At 43.7% G+C, this 15,203-nt stretch overlaps 1 protein-coding gene across 2 annotated transcripts in view; it reads right to left on the bottom strand.

Moving 5' to 3' along the window:
- The window catches only part of Clstn2 (calsyntenin 2), a 609,459-nt gene that overhangs the window by 18,392 nt on the left and 575,864 nt on the right, over positions 1 to 15,203 (bottom strand). For both annotated transcript variants that reach the window (NM_134377.2, XM_087560326.1), the window contains 2 exon segments: positions 1,170 to 1,318; positions 8,092 to 8,258. In NM_134377.2, coding sequence (NP_599204.2) covers positions 1,170 to 1,318; positions 8,092 to 8,258 — 316 coding nt within the window.

The following is a 15,203-nucleotide window of genomic DNA, read 5'->3' on the forward strand; positions in this document are numbered from 1 at the left end:
AGGAAAAGAGTGAGCTTTGCCTGGACCACTTGGTGCTCTAGGGATTGATGCTAGAGCCCCAAAGAGGCGGCCATCATCATGCCTGCTGTGGAAAGGTCCCCATAGAAGAAGAAAGGGTCCTTTGTGTAAGTCCCCTGTAGAGATGGATTTTTCTTCTCTTCATGCTCTAGGTGAGATGCCGAGATCTGCTTGACATTGCAGATTCCCAGCCCAGCTTCCTGTCTTCCTTGCCATCAACTTCCTGTGGCCTTTGTCATGTCTGCCCAGTGGGTCCTTTTTCCTTGCTTTTTCCTTGCAGACCTGGAAGGTAGGTCTCAGAGAGGGATGGGCACTGGGCAGTCTCTTCCCTCTTCTTTGCTCTAATTTGGAGCTGACTCAGAGGCGTTCATCTAACCTTAGGCCTGTGGAGTGGGAAGGCTCTTTGCACCACTCTGTTGAGTGTTGCTACCCAGGGGCATCTCTGCCAGACCCAGAAATGTAACAGTCAGCAGACTCATTCATTCCTCTACCCCTGTTCCTTTCTCCTTTCTATCCCAGGTGGTCACTGACTACACTTCCACCTCCTGGGGGTCTCTCCAGGGTTCCCTGCCTAGCCAGCAACTCAAGTAACTGCCCGGGAAGTGACTCATGAAGACTATAAGTGAGCTTATCCAAGACCTTCAGTAATCTCATTTCACTAGTTGAACTTTGCTCCCCAGGGGGCAAGAACCAGGCTTTGTCTTCTCTTGGCCTTCCTGTAATTAGCAATTCTACAAGTAAACTTGGTTAATTTGATTGAATTTAATACATATTTGCCAAGCATCTACCATGTACCAGATACTATGCCTTTATGTCGGACCATTTAAGATCTAGCTGCTGGAGAATTTATAGAAAACAGGGCTTTCTAGGCACCAGATTAGATAAAACACAGAAAGCTGGGTTTGAATGGTGACACAAGATAACATTTCCCTTAAGAACACAAAAGCTGGGCTGGAGAGATGGCTCAGCTGTTAAAGGCTAGGCTCACAATCAAAAATATAAGGGAGAAAAACATCGATCCCTGAAGCACCCTCTGGTGGATGGCAGAATGGAGGAATGTTGAATAAGAGAAGGCCTATGTGCAAAGCAGTATTTTAAAGGGACCACTGTTGTTTCCTCTGCTGGTTCCAGGCTGAGTGGCTTTCACTCACTGGACTTTAGAAGAGAGTCTGAGGCGCCGGACCCCTGCTGTTGGGAACTGCCTGGAGTTGATGTAGGAGACTTTCTGGAGGGCTTGGTTGATGTTCCCAATGTCATCGCCTTCCATCACAAGGATGGACTGTGAAGGGTTGAAGTGATACTGGAAGACAGAAGTGGGTATCATGGGAAATATGGTTAAAGGTAGGCGTGGCCCTCTGAAAACTGTCAAACTCCACTAACGCCACCAAAATTGTTCTTAGACCGTCTTAAGAACTTCAGGGCCTTCCCTAGGACTTCTACCCAAGGTCTAAACATTCCTGGAGATATCAATCTGAACCACAGCATGGAATTCTGAAAACCCAGCCATACTGCTCCTAGTAAGAGGTATTTTTGTTTTGTTTTGCAGATAGCTTTTTGCTATATACCCCTGACTAGCCTGGAATTCACTATATAGACCAGGCTAGCCTCAAATTCATAGATTATTAGCCTGCCTGTGCCTCTTGAGTACTGGGATGAAGGGGTGATCTATCATGTCCTGTGATAGAGTTTTTGTGTTAATTTCAATCTTTTATTATTATCATCACAATCTATAATATATAATGCATATATATATATATATATATATATATGCATGTGGATGTATCTAGAGGACAAATCCTGGCAAGGGAAATTTCTAGGTCAAATAGTAGTATATGCTTTTTGTTCACATTGGCAAATTTCTGATTGGAGTTGCCAAAGCCTGTGTGCCTCTGCATGTACACACACACCACACACACACACACACACACACACACACACACACACACACACACACACACAACTTCCAGGTGAGAGCAAGTACCTCTTCTCTAACCACAGATGTCTGTATGCTGTCAACCTTTGGCAACTTGGCTAGACTGATAGGTAATAAAGGCCAACTTACATAGTTTTAATTCATATTTCCCTTACTATATGGGATATTGAATATATATTTTAATAGGATTAAGAAAAACTATGTATTCACTTTCCATGACCTGATTTAATGTCTGCACAGTGATATTCTTGTTCTGTGTTTGGAGATGGGTGTGTCATTGTTGGTGACATTGAACCATGTAAGTCACTTGCATGGTGGTCCTAGTCAACTGATGGGTCTTAGCTACTATGTAAGTATTTGATTGTTGTCTACTCCTTGAAGCACTAGCTTTCCTCATGTAGGTACCACTGGGACTGTGTGCTTTTCTCCTATGGCACTTACCAAATTGTAGCATGATTTCCTGGCACACTGATGAGGGCTTTTCTCACTGAACACAGGGAACACTCCCTACTGATCCCTTAATCCCAGAAACTAGCCCCAGTGATCTGAGAACTCCATGTAGATGGATAAATGAATGGTCTCCCAAGCCTCCATTTTACTTAGCATAATCTCCCTCAGTCCACCCAGGACTATCTTCTTTCCATCAGAGCACATCATCACAGTACCAAACCCTGCTTCATTCCCCTTCCTGGGCACCATGAAAATGATACTTCCTGCCTCCCTTGTACCACGTGTTCTAAGGTCACATGACCATACCCAACCAATGAGACGTGAGCAGAAGTGAGGTATGATGAGCTGGGCCAAGGCAGGGAAATGCCCCATGGGGTTCTCTAGTCTTTTTCCTCTAATTCAGCAACCTTCAGTCTCTACACCGAACTCTATCTCAACTCTTCTACTGAGTTTAAGAGAAAAACACTTCTATGTGTCAATCTACTGAGTCTGGGGAGTTATGTAATGTGTCTGGGGAGTAAGTCAATGTGTATGGAGAATGAAGTCAGCCTTTCCAAGCCATGCTTCTTCTCTGAGGCTATGGAGCATGTTTGAGGGACCACAACATTGGAACTGTCACTTTATACCCAGTGCACATTACACTGGATCTACCACTTTGGATATTTAGTTCCTCTTTCGGGACGTCATTTCCTCATTTCAAGCATGAAGAAATGACTATCTATCTGTCCAAAGTTTAGATAAGATAACATATAGAATGAATATGCCACAAATAAAACACTTGGGGCCAGAAGCATTTGAGATTTTATATTTTTCTTTTAGATTTGAAACATCTGCACATATGTGTAATGAGATGTTGTAGGGCTAGAACCTAATTCTACATATGGAATTCACTAGGGCTCATGCACACCTCCTATGCACAGTCTTAAAGTCTGAATATTATATATAATATGTTTTAGTGTGCCTGTAGTTTGACTGGGGCCTGCCAAAGGAGTGAAACTTTCCATTTGTGTTAGCTTATCGGTGCTTATGAAGCTTTTTTTTTTTATTTCAGAACTTTAGATTAAGGATGCCTACCTGATATAAAGTTTCTGTATTCACAATGTGAACACTTGGGTAATAATCTCCAGTGCTGTGGTACGTCCATTTTTGTTGAGTCTTTGCTGGTGAGGCTACTGTGCCTTTGTTGCCTTCCCATGGTCCAACTATTTCCTGTCCCTCAAACCCCTGGGTAGGATCTCTCTGAGCTGTGCCCTCTGTCCATGAGCCTAGCTCCCTTGCTGTAGATTTAGGAGGTCCCAGGTTTATGTGTCACAGCCAGCCATTGGGTGTGTCTGTAGCCACAGATGACTTCTACTGAGGATGCTCAGCTCTGAATACCAGAGGGCCATAATCAGATCGGAGACATTTTACAAGCCATCCATTCTAGGTCCAAGATTTAAGGTCATCCTTCCAAAAACACTACTTGGAACTCTCGTCTGCTCTATTTAGTGTCATTGGTGCTTTGCACAGGTGTGTGGTGCTGCTGATAGGTGTGTGAGAACTCCCAGGGCCTGGAGGCTAGTTTTCCTCAACTTTCCCACAGGATCTAGGGCAGCAGTAGTTTGAAGAAGATAGTGAGAACCGTAGAGCAGGCTAAGGTTTGAGCCCGGCATGATGGGTGGCTAGGAAGATCAGCAGGTTCCTCTACACAGTGGTCCTCAATCTTTTCAACGCTATGACTCTTTAATACAGTTCCTTACATTGTGGTGACCCCAGCCATAAATTTTTTTTGTTGCTACTTCATAACTAATTTTGCTCCTCTTATGAATCATAATATAAATATTTATTTTTTGATGGTCTTAGGTGACCCCTCTGAAAGGGTCATTTGAGAGCTGCTATTCTAGAAAGATGATCTGATAGCATTTCCTAAGCAATGAGCAGAACACATGTTGTCCCTGAATCCTCTTGGCAAAAGCTTAGGTTTGCCGGTGTGTTGGATTTCCAGCTAACATCCTAGACTGGACCCAAGAACATCCTTCCTACCAAAGGAGGTGAAGACGGTACTAAGCCCAGCTGTCAATATAATTCCTGTAGGATCAATAAAAGCCTACATGGGTTCTCATATTTTTCTAGCTGCAGTATTCCATGCTCTGAGGATATGTCTGTGGTTATGTGGCATAACTATAGAGACAGATGGTACCTGCAGGTCCTTAGGAATCTGTGCTGGGGCAATAGAGAGCCAGGAAGATGCCAGGCTAGAAGATGCCTTCCAGAATGGCGACTTCTCCCAGAATTCAGCTGGCTTTTCCAGCTTCTTTATGGGCTGGACTACCAGTGAAATTGCTATCCACAGCCTGGGCTCCTTGTGCTCCAGCAAAAGGCTGGCCATAGCTTGCTGGGCACCTTGCCATTCCCTGGCCACCTGACAGCTTCTTTGATCTGTACCAAATGGCTCAAAAAGTAAAAGGCCAGTGCTGCTAAGCCTGACCATCTGAATTCCATTCATGAGACCCACATGGTGGAAGGGGAGAACTGAATTCCTCAAGTTTTTCCCTGACCTCCATGTGCCTATCATGGCTCCAAATACATAAGGGAATTCAGTAACAAATTGGCAGAAAGGTCTCCTGTGCCAAAAAGGACCTGTGATTTGCTGAGAACCCAGTAGTTGGTACAGGGATGTATTCATATGTTTAGTAAATTAATACACTGCAAAAAGATACATAGTATTAATTCCATTTTATACATGATGGTGGGGCTTTAGGGGTTCAAATACTGTGCCCAGAAACACCAAGCGGTAAATAGTAAATAAATATTGGTGCTGAGAACCTAGGAGCATCTGGCTCTAAGGTCCCTATTCTTTCTTGGTCTCCCATGCTGATGATGGCAAGAGTGGTGGTCATGAAAATCAGAACAAGCTACTCTTCCAAAATGTAGCTGTTACACAGCATCTTGTGTGGGTACAAGACAACAGCCACCACAACCCTGTACAACAGATGTTGTTAATTTGTGAGTCATCACTCCCTTGGGGGTTCAATGACCCCTTGAGAGGGGTCACCTAAGATCATTAGAAAACACAAATACTTACATTGTGATTCATGAAAGTAAGAAATTACAGTTATGAAGTAGCAGTGAAAGAATATTTATGGTTGGGTCAGCATAATATGAGGGTCACATATATTAGGAAGGTTGAGAACAATTGCTGTAGAGACTGAAGTATGCTCAATAAGTAATCCAGAAATATGCATGATTCAGAGGAAGACAGGTAGAGCAAAGAGCTGGTACTAGGCCTTGTGCATGGAGAAATTCCTTTTTTATAAGTCAGCCACACAGAAGGAGGATGGTCACTGGCAAATCAAATGAGAGTCATTCAGAAATGATGTGTGGGAGACACAGAGGGACTGAAAGAAGTTAGTTTTAATAGTGGTCAAGGCCATCTTTTAATCAGAGTTGCTTGTGTGTGGGAAAGAACATGGACTTATTTTGGACAAGTCCCCAAGCCCCAGTCCCCTTGCTTTTGAAATGAGGTCATAATATTTAATTTGTTTTGAGGAGCAGAGATAATGAACGTAAAATAGCCCCCAGTGAGTGCTGTGTAAACTGTGTGTCTTATTAACTTCTCTCACAGACCTCAGGCTCTCACAAGCCATGCCTTAGGGATGGGAAAGGACCATTTGCGGTGACTTGGATAAGAGCAGGTGGGTTGCCGAGAAGTCTCCCCGCAGACCCCTCTCATTTGTGTGACACTTATCTTAGCACCTTGCCTTTCCACAGACTAGGACTACTCTGTAGAAATCACTTTGGTTCTTAATTTATAATTCACAAATTGCCTGGCTGTTAAGTCTAGCATCTCTGCTTTATTTGCTCTGTCAAGCCTGCAACTCTCTGCAACAGTGGCCCCTTGGGATGGTTCGACGCAGAGCATGCATTCCGAGATAGGCAGTGAGCTGGAGTGAGAAACTGTTGGAGGTTGGTTCTCCATAGTACTGGATAGAAACTGTCCCAAGGAAATACCACATGATGATTAGAGAAGCTTTTCCAGTATGAAGTGGTTGTATATGCTTTCTCCAATGATATGTGATTTAACATGCCTGTATGTGTATGTCAAAGCCATGCTAAACAAAATCTGGAAAGTCAATATTGCCTAACCATGCCTACTGTATTCCATCCATCTTCCTATTCTGACCCAATATCTGCAACATGCATGCATACATACATACATACATACATACATACATACATACATACATACATATGTAACCCAAGATTATTCCCTTTTGCTTGATCTTTCAATGGCTCTTAGTGAATGATAGGTAAAAAGTATACCTCTAAATGTGTCTAGGAGTATCCATGATGTGGTCTCCACTGAGCTCTTTGGTCCCACTTTTGTGCCACTGCTTGGGTACCCACAACACTGGCCTTGAGGTTTCTGTTCCTTTCTGCAATGCTCCTTTGCATCTGCTTGGAATGGCTGGCTTTTCCAATCCCTTCTTTTCCCAGGTACAGCCTGTTCTTCACATTTTCTTCTCTTGGGAGCCTTCCCTGGAGGCCATTCAGTCTGAAGTGGGACTGCCTAGCTTCCAATTCTGTCCCAGCCCAACACTAAGTTAAGGGTCTCTTGAGCATCCTTTATCTGTCAGCTCTCGATACCTGGTTGAGAACCTCATGGTTCTTTTGTCAAAGGGAAGAGGTCTTGAGAAGAGTGATGGTCATAAAGCCCTTAGGACAAGCAGTATCTGCCTCTTGGAGGATTTCAGGAAGTGTCAGTGCTCACTGCCAAGTAGCTGGTACCCAAGCAGGTTTACTCACCAGTAGTGCCACTGAAGTATCTGAAGACAGTAAGCTGACAGCATCCACCTATGGGGACCCAAGGAGTTTTCCTGGTCTCCAGGACATAGAGAGTGGGACATCCTGACTTCTCGAAAGTGGTTTGGGACTATCCTTCTCACACTGGGACCTGGTACATACTTCACAGGGGCCTTAGATGAAACTGACCCTTCTCTTTATTTAGAAGTCAGGGGTCCAGGACCAGTGGGAGTTTCTTAAAGCTGGGTGAGACCAGAAGATAACCCTACCAGTGGGAGAGAAGCTTGCTGGGGCCATAACTGCCCCTCCCCTGCTTCCCAGTAGATGCTTTTCTAAGGACACAGCTCTGATTTCCCAAATCACTTGAATGTTTTTGTTTCACATAAGCAATAAAAACCAATCTTTTCATGTTCCTTCTGACTTCCAGATATTGCTCGGAGGGGAACTGGTTTCACTTTAACAATGTCAGACCTAGTGGCTGTCATATCTGTTTTCCAATTCTACCTCATGTCTGTCTTCTCTTTCTTTCCTCACTTGTGTTTTGCAGTTGTAATTTTTTGTTTACTTTTTATGTTCCTGAAATATATTCTTGCATGCCGCGTTAGTGCCTTTAGGCAAAGGAATAGCAAAGCAACCAACCAATCTACAGACAAATGAAGTTTCATACCTCCCTCCAGGCAGACACGGAATGGCTTCAATTGTCTACTCCAAAGCACCTGATTTAGAAGTTTCAGGAGCTGGCATCAGAAGTCCATTCTGGAAGTCAAGGTCACTACTTGAAGTGTGGCCACACCTTAACTGAGGCACCATTGCTGTGAAATAACTATTTCCTGGCCCGCTTAGGTCTTGGGTAGGCCTAGCCTCATAAATCAGTGTCTGGTCAGAGCCAGTACTGGTGGCTTCCTTACCTTTATCCCTCGGCCAAGGCTTTCCAAGGAATTAATATCCAGCCCTTCTTTGCAGGCCTGCAAACAAGAAATCACCTTCTGGCTTTCCATTTTGCCAGGACGGATTGTGAGACTGGCAAGGCTGCCATGGAAAAATTGTGCAAACCGTGGTTTGGCCACTTCACCTCCTGTAAGAACAAGAAATATTGTCATCTGCCTTGAGGATACTAGGTAGGAAGGACCAACACAAAGTACCATCTGCCCACGAAGCCCAGATCACTCACACTGCCTGTGTGTTCTTTAAGCCTAAGGGATAAAAACAAACCTCTGTGTGTGTGTGTGTGTGTGTGTGTGTGTGTGTGTCTGTGTGTGTGTGTGTGTGTGTGTGTGTGTGTGTGTGTGTATGTAGATGCTGAGCACTGTGGGAGCTTGGATCTGTTACCGTGCCCTTGTATGGTTCCCCTATATGGTTCTAAATGGTCATACTGCAGCCTCGTTAGGAGCCACTCCCATCTCCTCCCTGGTCTCCAAGCCAGGCTTACCTTGAGGTCCGCTTATAGCCCACCTCACCCAGATAGCCTTTCCTGGTATTTTAACTAATTATAGCCTCCATCCTCCATCTTTGGGAGGACTACATGGACAGATCTTGCTTGAATTTTTGTTCAGCAAGGAAACAGGATGTGCTGGGAAGACACATCAGGTCTCCATCTTGATAGTTTCCAGGAAAGGCTTTGAAAACTTGTTGAGCCCCCATGGCTCACAGGATACTTTTGAATCTCCTAGCTCTGGTACTTTGTCAACTTAGCGAGTGGCTCTTTCTACTGCCTAGATACTGGCTTGCCTGGGCTCACCTTCACACCTGTTCCATTTCACTTATACTTGTTCAGCCCCACCCTGCCCTCCCTGTTCCCCAGATTAGGCAAATTTCACCAGTTTTCAAGGTCTCTTAGATTCCCTGTCAATGCTATTTCCTCAAACTTTATTGAGTCCCTGCTTCTTAGTGTCCCAGCCTTGAGTCCCACTATGCTCCAGGCTTAGAGCGTGCATCACTGTTAGTTGGTTTTATTGCAGCCCCATCCACCTGGCATTGCTGGAGAACTGTTTCCATGTATGTGTTGTCCTCAGTAGCTTAAACGGTTATCATCTCTCCTTGGTTACAAATTTTAACCTTCTACAAATCTTTAAAAAAGATCAACTGGTGCCTAGTACTTGGTCGGACGCCCCTAGAGAGTCTTATTTAATTGGTATGGGGAGTTTTCAAAGCTTGTTGGGTAAAGCAGATGGGAAGCCAAGGTTAAGAAGCACTGAGCAGCACTGAGCAGTGAGCTTCTCCACGCTGGTCCTTTTGCATACTCCTTATGTGATCTCTCTCCTTGATGCTACCCGCAGGCTTGCTCTTTGCAAGCTGCTATAATTTATTAGTTTAAGCCTCTCTTTCCTGGATAGCAAGGATCACTCATGCATTATTCATTTTAATGAAGACAATACTGAGCAAGTAAGTATTAGGGGCTGAGGGTGCACCAGACACTATGCATAAGTTGACTCATTTATTCTTCTCAAGAACACTTGGCCTCTTGTGTCCTCTTGGCATGCTATACTCTGCCTGGCACACAGCAGACACTTTATAATTGCCTGTTGAATTGGAGGAGATGATGTGCCGAATCCCATCAGAGTCATCATGGGCACTGCGGTTCCTTCTCACCCTTTCCTTCTTGCTAAGGCAGCCCTGAGGCCTTGGGCACGGATTGACTACTGGGATAGAGTCTAAACAAATTATATTATACCATCGTTGCTTCAGTGATGGATTCAGGGGTGGGTCTGGGCCAAGTTCCAAAAATGAAGCCAATCAGTACCTGGCATTCAAAAATCTACAATTATGGTTCAAGAATATGCATGGGACCAAATTTAGGCTACCATCATGAGAGATGATGACTGGTAGCTTACACACAAAAGCTTCTATTTTGTGCCTCTCAGAAGGTTTTCAATTAACTCTTGTCTTTCTATAGAGAAGCCACAGCTGCATAAGCCATCTTTCCATTAGACTGGGGGATGGTAAAGACAATGCAGAATGTAGGGCAGAGCTAGAAGAGGCACCCGGGACCAAGTAGGACCAGATGTAGCCCCACTGCTGTGCCTAGGGATCCTTTGCTTGAGGAACAATCTGTCTTTATGTGTTAAAACATTTTGCCCCATGGCTTGTTTCCTGGCCACATAAGGATTCTTTGCTTTGAATTTAAGACAAGTCTTCTGTTTAATGCTTGGTTAACAGGGAATTCCAAAATAACCGTGGCTTTGAGAAATGGCCTGAGATAGCCATGGACATGGGAGGACGATTTGGGATTTTCTGATCTAGATGCTTCCTTGTGGATAACATGTTCCTCCCTAGGATTTACATGTTCATGCTCTAGTGGTGGGTCAGAAGCCAAGTGCCTCCCAAAAGAGGCTTCCATAGTGAAGGGTTGGTCCTTTGTGTTCAGATAGTGAACTTTAGAAAGTGATTGGGTCATGAAGTCTCTAATGAAATCATTGACTTAACCCACTGAGGGATTCAAAATATGAATAGACTGTTGGGAGTTGACAGAACTGTGGAGGGTGAGGCCTCGTTAGAAGATGCAGAACACTCTTATCTGTTCCCTGGATGTCTTAGGAACAACTCTACTCCATCACACCCTTCCACCAGGATGTTCTGCCTCACCAAGGCCTGGAAACAATGGGGCAGGCTGGCCCGAGTCTGAAGGCTCTGAAGGCCAAGATAAATCTGTCCCCATGTAAATATTTTTATTTTTTGAGTATTTGTCATAGCAGCAACATGTCTGACTTTTTAAATTCAGTTTCACTGCTTTTCTTTTTTCTTTCTTTTTTTTATTGGATTTTTTTAAATTTACATTTCAAATGTTATTCCCTTTCCTAGTTTTCCAGACATAAGCCCCTCATCTGATCCCCTTCCCCTTCTTCTATAAGGGTGTTCCTCCTCCCTAACCACCCCCTTCCCCCTGACATTCCCCTACACTGGGGGTCCAGCCATGGAAGGACCAAGGGCCTTTCCTCCCACTGGTGCCCAACAAGGCCATCCTCTGCTACATATGCAGCTGGAGCCATGAGTCAATCTTTGACTAGTGGTTTAGTCCCTGGGAGCTCTGTTTGGTTGACATTGTTGTTCTTATGGGGTTGTAAGCCCCTTCAGTTCCTTCAATCCTTTCTCTAATTCCTTCAATGGGGACTCTGTTCTTAGTTCAGTGGTTTGCTGCTAGCATTCGCCTCTGTACTTGACATGCTCTGGCTGAGCCTTTCAGGAGACAGCTATAACAGGCTTCTGTCGGCATGTACTTCTTGGCTTTATCAATATTACCTAGGTTTGGTGGCTGTGTATATATGGGCTGTATACCTGGGTGGGGCAGGCTGTGAATGGCCATTCCTTCAGTTTCTGCTCCAAACTTTGTCTCCATATTCCCTCCTATGAATACTTTTGTTCCCTCTTTTAAGAAGGACTGAGGAATCTGCACTTCTGTCATCCTTCTTGAGCTTCATGTGATCTGTGGATTGCATCTTGGGTAGTTCGAGCTTTTGGGCTAATACCTGTGACTGTATATCTAGATATCTTTTTTTGGCCTATAGAAAAGAGGATGAAGGCTTGAGTGTGAATGATGAAGGTGCTATCCAGGTGCTCATTCATTTCCTGCTTACACGTGTCTCTACCTTTGAGTAGCAGAGTCAATGAGCATTACTGCCTAGGTATGACCTGCGTCCCAACACCATGAGCAGTCTCAACATATAGCATCTCTTTGAGTCTTCATGAACCCCCTGGGAGACTAGCACTCATATAAGCATCTTTGGTGAAAGAAAATGCCCCCACATGCTCACAGGTAATTGTACCATTAGGAGGTGTGGCCTTGTCAGAGTGAGCGTAGCTTTGCCAGAGTAAATCCAGAGTGAATGCAGCATTGTTGGAGGAATTCTGTCACTGGAGGCAGGCTCTGAGGCCTCAGATACTCAAGCCAGGCCAGTGGGCTCATGGTTCTCTTCCTGCTGCCTGCCCATCCAGATGTAGAACTCATAGTTACCTCTCCAGCACCGTGTCTGCCTGTGTGCCACCATGCTTCCTGTCATGATGATAATAGACTAAACCTCAGAACCATAAGCTAGCCCCAATTAAATATTTTCCTTTAAACAATAGTTGCTGTAGTCATGGTGTCTCTTCACAGCAATAAAACCACAAATAAGATAGCACCCATATTAATAAAATTTAGGTTTGAAGTTGTAAAATAAGTATATGTCCCTACACTCCAAAAATCTATCTTTCAGCCTTTCTTATAATCTCTCTTGGAGTCTCCATCTCAAAGGCCAATGATTGTGACAGGCTTGGCTAGCAAGGTATCATGTTCTGTATTTTCAACTTAAGAATCTAAGATCTGGGATATGCCCTGCGTATGAGTCAGAAGTTTCTAGGAAAGAGATTTAGTTAGCAATGAGAGACATGCATAGCATTTGAAATGCATTTTACCCAGGACAAGATGTGATGTAAGATATTAAAAATAATAGATATACTGCAAAGTTTCTCTTTTTAATATTGAAAATGTCCACATGGGCCACACAGCTCCTCTGTCAAAATTTAGGATAATCATGGTCATGAATCATTTTAAAAGAACAAAAACATCTCAAAACGTTGTTTCCAGACACGACTTTGGATTCCTTAGACTAGATCAGCATTTTAAAAACATTTCCTGAGTGTCTAGTCTTATGTTAGCTTTAGATAATTCTAGGTTGTGGGCTGGAATCTTTAGACTTTATATTGAGTAGAAACACTAAGTTAAATTAATATAAGAATTAGATGTTCTAAGATAATCAGGAATTTTAAGGTAGCATATGATTAATTTCTAAACAATATGTTTACTATGTCAAAGGGAAAGATAGCTATCAATGGGTCCTTGAAACCCATCAGGTTCTCTCATAAGCTATTTCATTAATCTTTAAGGACAAGGCAATCTTGGAGATCTTAAGATCTATTCCTTATATTTTATTGAATGTTTCTTTCATCTCGCTTTCATTTGTTCATGAGTCTAGTCTTGCCACAGGAAAGGCCACAGAAGAACCCTAAGCTGAGTCGCTATCCAAGTATGGATTTCAGAGGTATCAACCCTTCAAAGGTCAAGGAAGACCTGACAGTTGTCTACCTTTGGGAGGCATAGAAGAAGAGACTCTAGTTTACTCCAGGTGAGGTAGGTTGGGGAAATAGAGAATAAATTACAGAATAGAATCACATATAGCTGCATATGTGATATCTGTATTGTGCTAGGTAGACTGTCCACTGAGGGACACACACAGAGAACAAGAGAAGCAGCACGAGTATTGATGGTGGAAGGCAAGGAAATGTCAAGACAGCTATCAATCCTAAAGGACCATTAGTGACTGAGGACCAAAAGATGTAGAGGGACATCATTTCAATGAATAACCACGGAAAGGTGGCCAGTTCCACATTACCCTATAACTCTGTATTCTCACCTCCAGACTCAACCAGCCATTACCCAAGGAAATGAAAAAGATGCCAAGTCTGGGGTGGTTAATGCTCTCTCATTCACACGGAATGACGCTTGAAACGAAACAAAGATGGGTATGGAAAAACCGTTTTATCTCTATGGGTTAAGAGTGTGACCTGATACATGGGCAACTCTTTCTACAAGAGAAGTTTACGGATAGGGTTTGAGAACTTTTCCAAGGTTACATCCAAGGAAGACTTACTGGAGGTGCACAGGTTGAGACCGATATGGTGCTGGCAGTGGGTACCTAGTTATGCTGGCTTCTGCAGACACTAACTGGCTTCAGGAGCAATTCTCAGGGTTGGGATGAAGAGTGCTGGGAAAGCCAGTTGTTTTGAAAACCAGCCAAACAGCAGTTGGTTCCTCCAAATCTGTGGTCTTACTTCCACTGACTTAACCAACCACAGACTGAAAATATCTAAATAATACTAAACACAGACAGGTCTTTTTTTTTTTTTTTTTGCAAATACTCTACCACTTTATATGAGGAAGTTGAGTGTCTCTGATGCTTCATGCCCGTACGGCATCTGGGTAGCAAGAACCCACCGATACTGAAGGACAGTGTTATTTGGTGTACACAATCTGATGCAGCCAGTCTTATTCTGAAACAGAGCATTTAATTTAATGTGAACGAAGAGCAGAATATCCACTACCCATTGTCCCAGCTCTGTCTTCTGAGAGATGGGGGTCTCTCCCCTGGAAATGCAACTGTAAGAGAAATTCGAAGTAGAAGACCTATGTAAGGTGAAGGCACCGAGTCTCCATCTTATATAAGGTATCAGGAAGCTACTGTCTATCCTGCTATCTTTCCCTCTCCTGGTGAGCCTAAGAAATACATGGGAAAGAGAGGAGGCTGTGCTTTCTTTTGCTTGAGTTGAACACTGCTCTTTGCAAGGCTTGTGGATGGGGATGCCCCTCAATGAACGCAATTTCACGGATGGTCAACTATCAATTTTGAGCAATGCAAATGGCCAGACTGTCTAAAATCTTGCTTTCTCTTTTTCTCCTCATTTCAGTGATGGAGACACCCATGGAATGCAAAGACGAAGTGAAGTGTGTAATAGACCCTCACGAGCTGCAGCTTTCAGACTATGTGCACATAACCCCAAAGGGGGTTCACAGAGCTCTAAGTTGCAGGTGACTTGCAAAGAAAAATGATCTGTCACTCAGGGCTGGCCATGACACATTCTCATCAAGCTTTCTTAACCCTCTTTTTCTAAAATGAAAAAAAAAAAAGAATCCGGAGTGTACCATTCTCTTGCTTTCACAGCAAACGTTTAAATGACACCACAGAGAACAAAACATATGACTTAGGATTGACCCCAAAAGTCAGATCCCTGAAACTGAGGACCTAAATTGATGGAGTCACAAGGTTGCGCATGTATCATCCACAATATTGATTTCACTCTCCAGACAAAGAAATTGAGAGTCTTGAGTGGCAGAACTGTCAGTGGTGGCAAGGGTCTAGAGTTCCTTTCTACTCGCTTGGGCCCAGCCTTTTCCTATGACAGCCTGATGCCTGATGGCTTTGAAGTCATCTTTGCGTCTTAGCTGGACTTCGTCAGAACTCTGAGACAATGTCAGGCACATCTGGCAACG

Source organism: Rattus norvegicus, chromosome 8, assembly GCF_021556685.1.
Source record: "Rattus norvegicus strain SHRSP/BbbUtx chromosome 8, alternate assembly SHRSP_T2T, whole genome shotgun sequence".
Classification (NCBI taxonomy): Eukaryota; Metazoa; Chordata; class Mammalia; order Rodentia; family Muridae; genus Rattus; species Rattus norvegicus.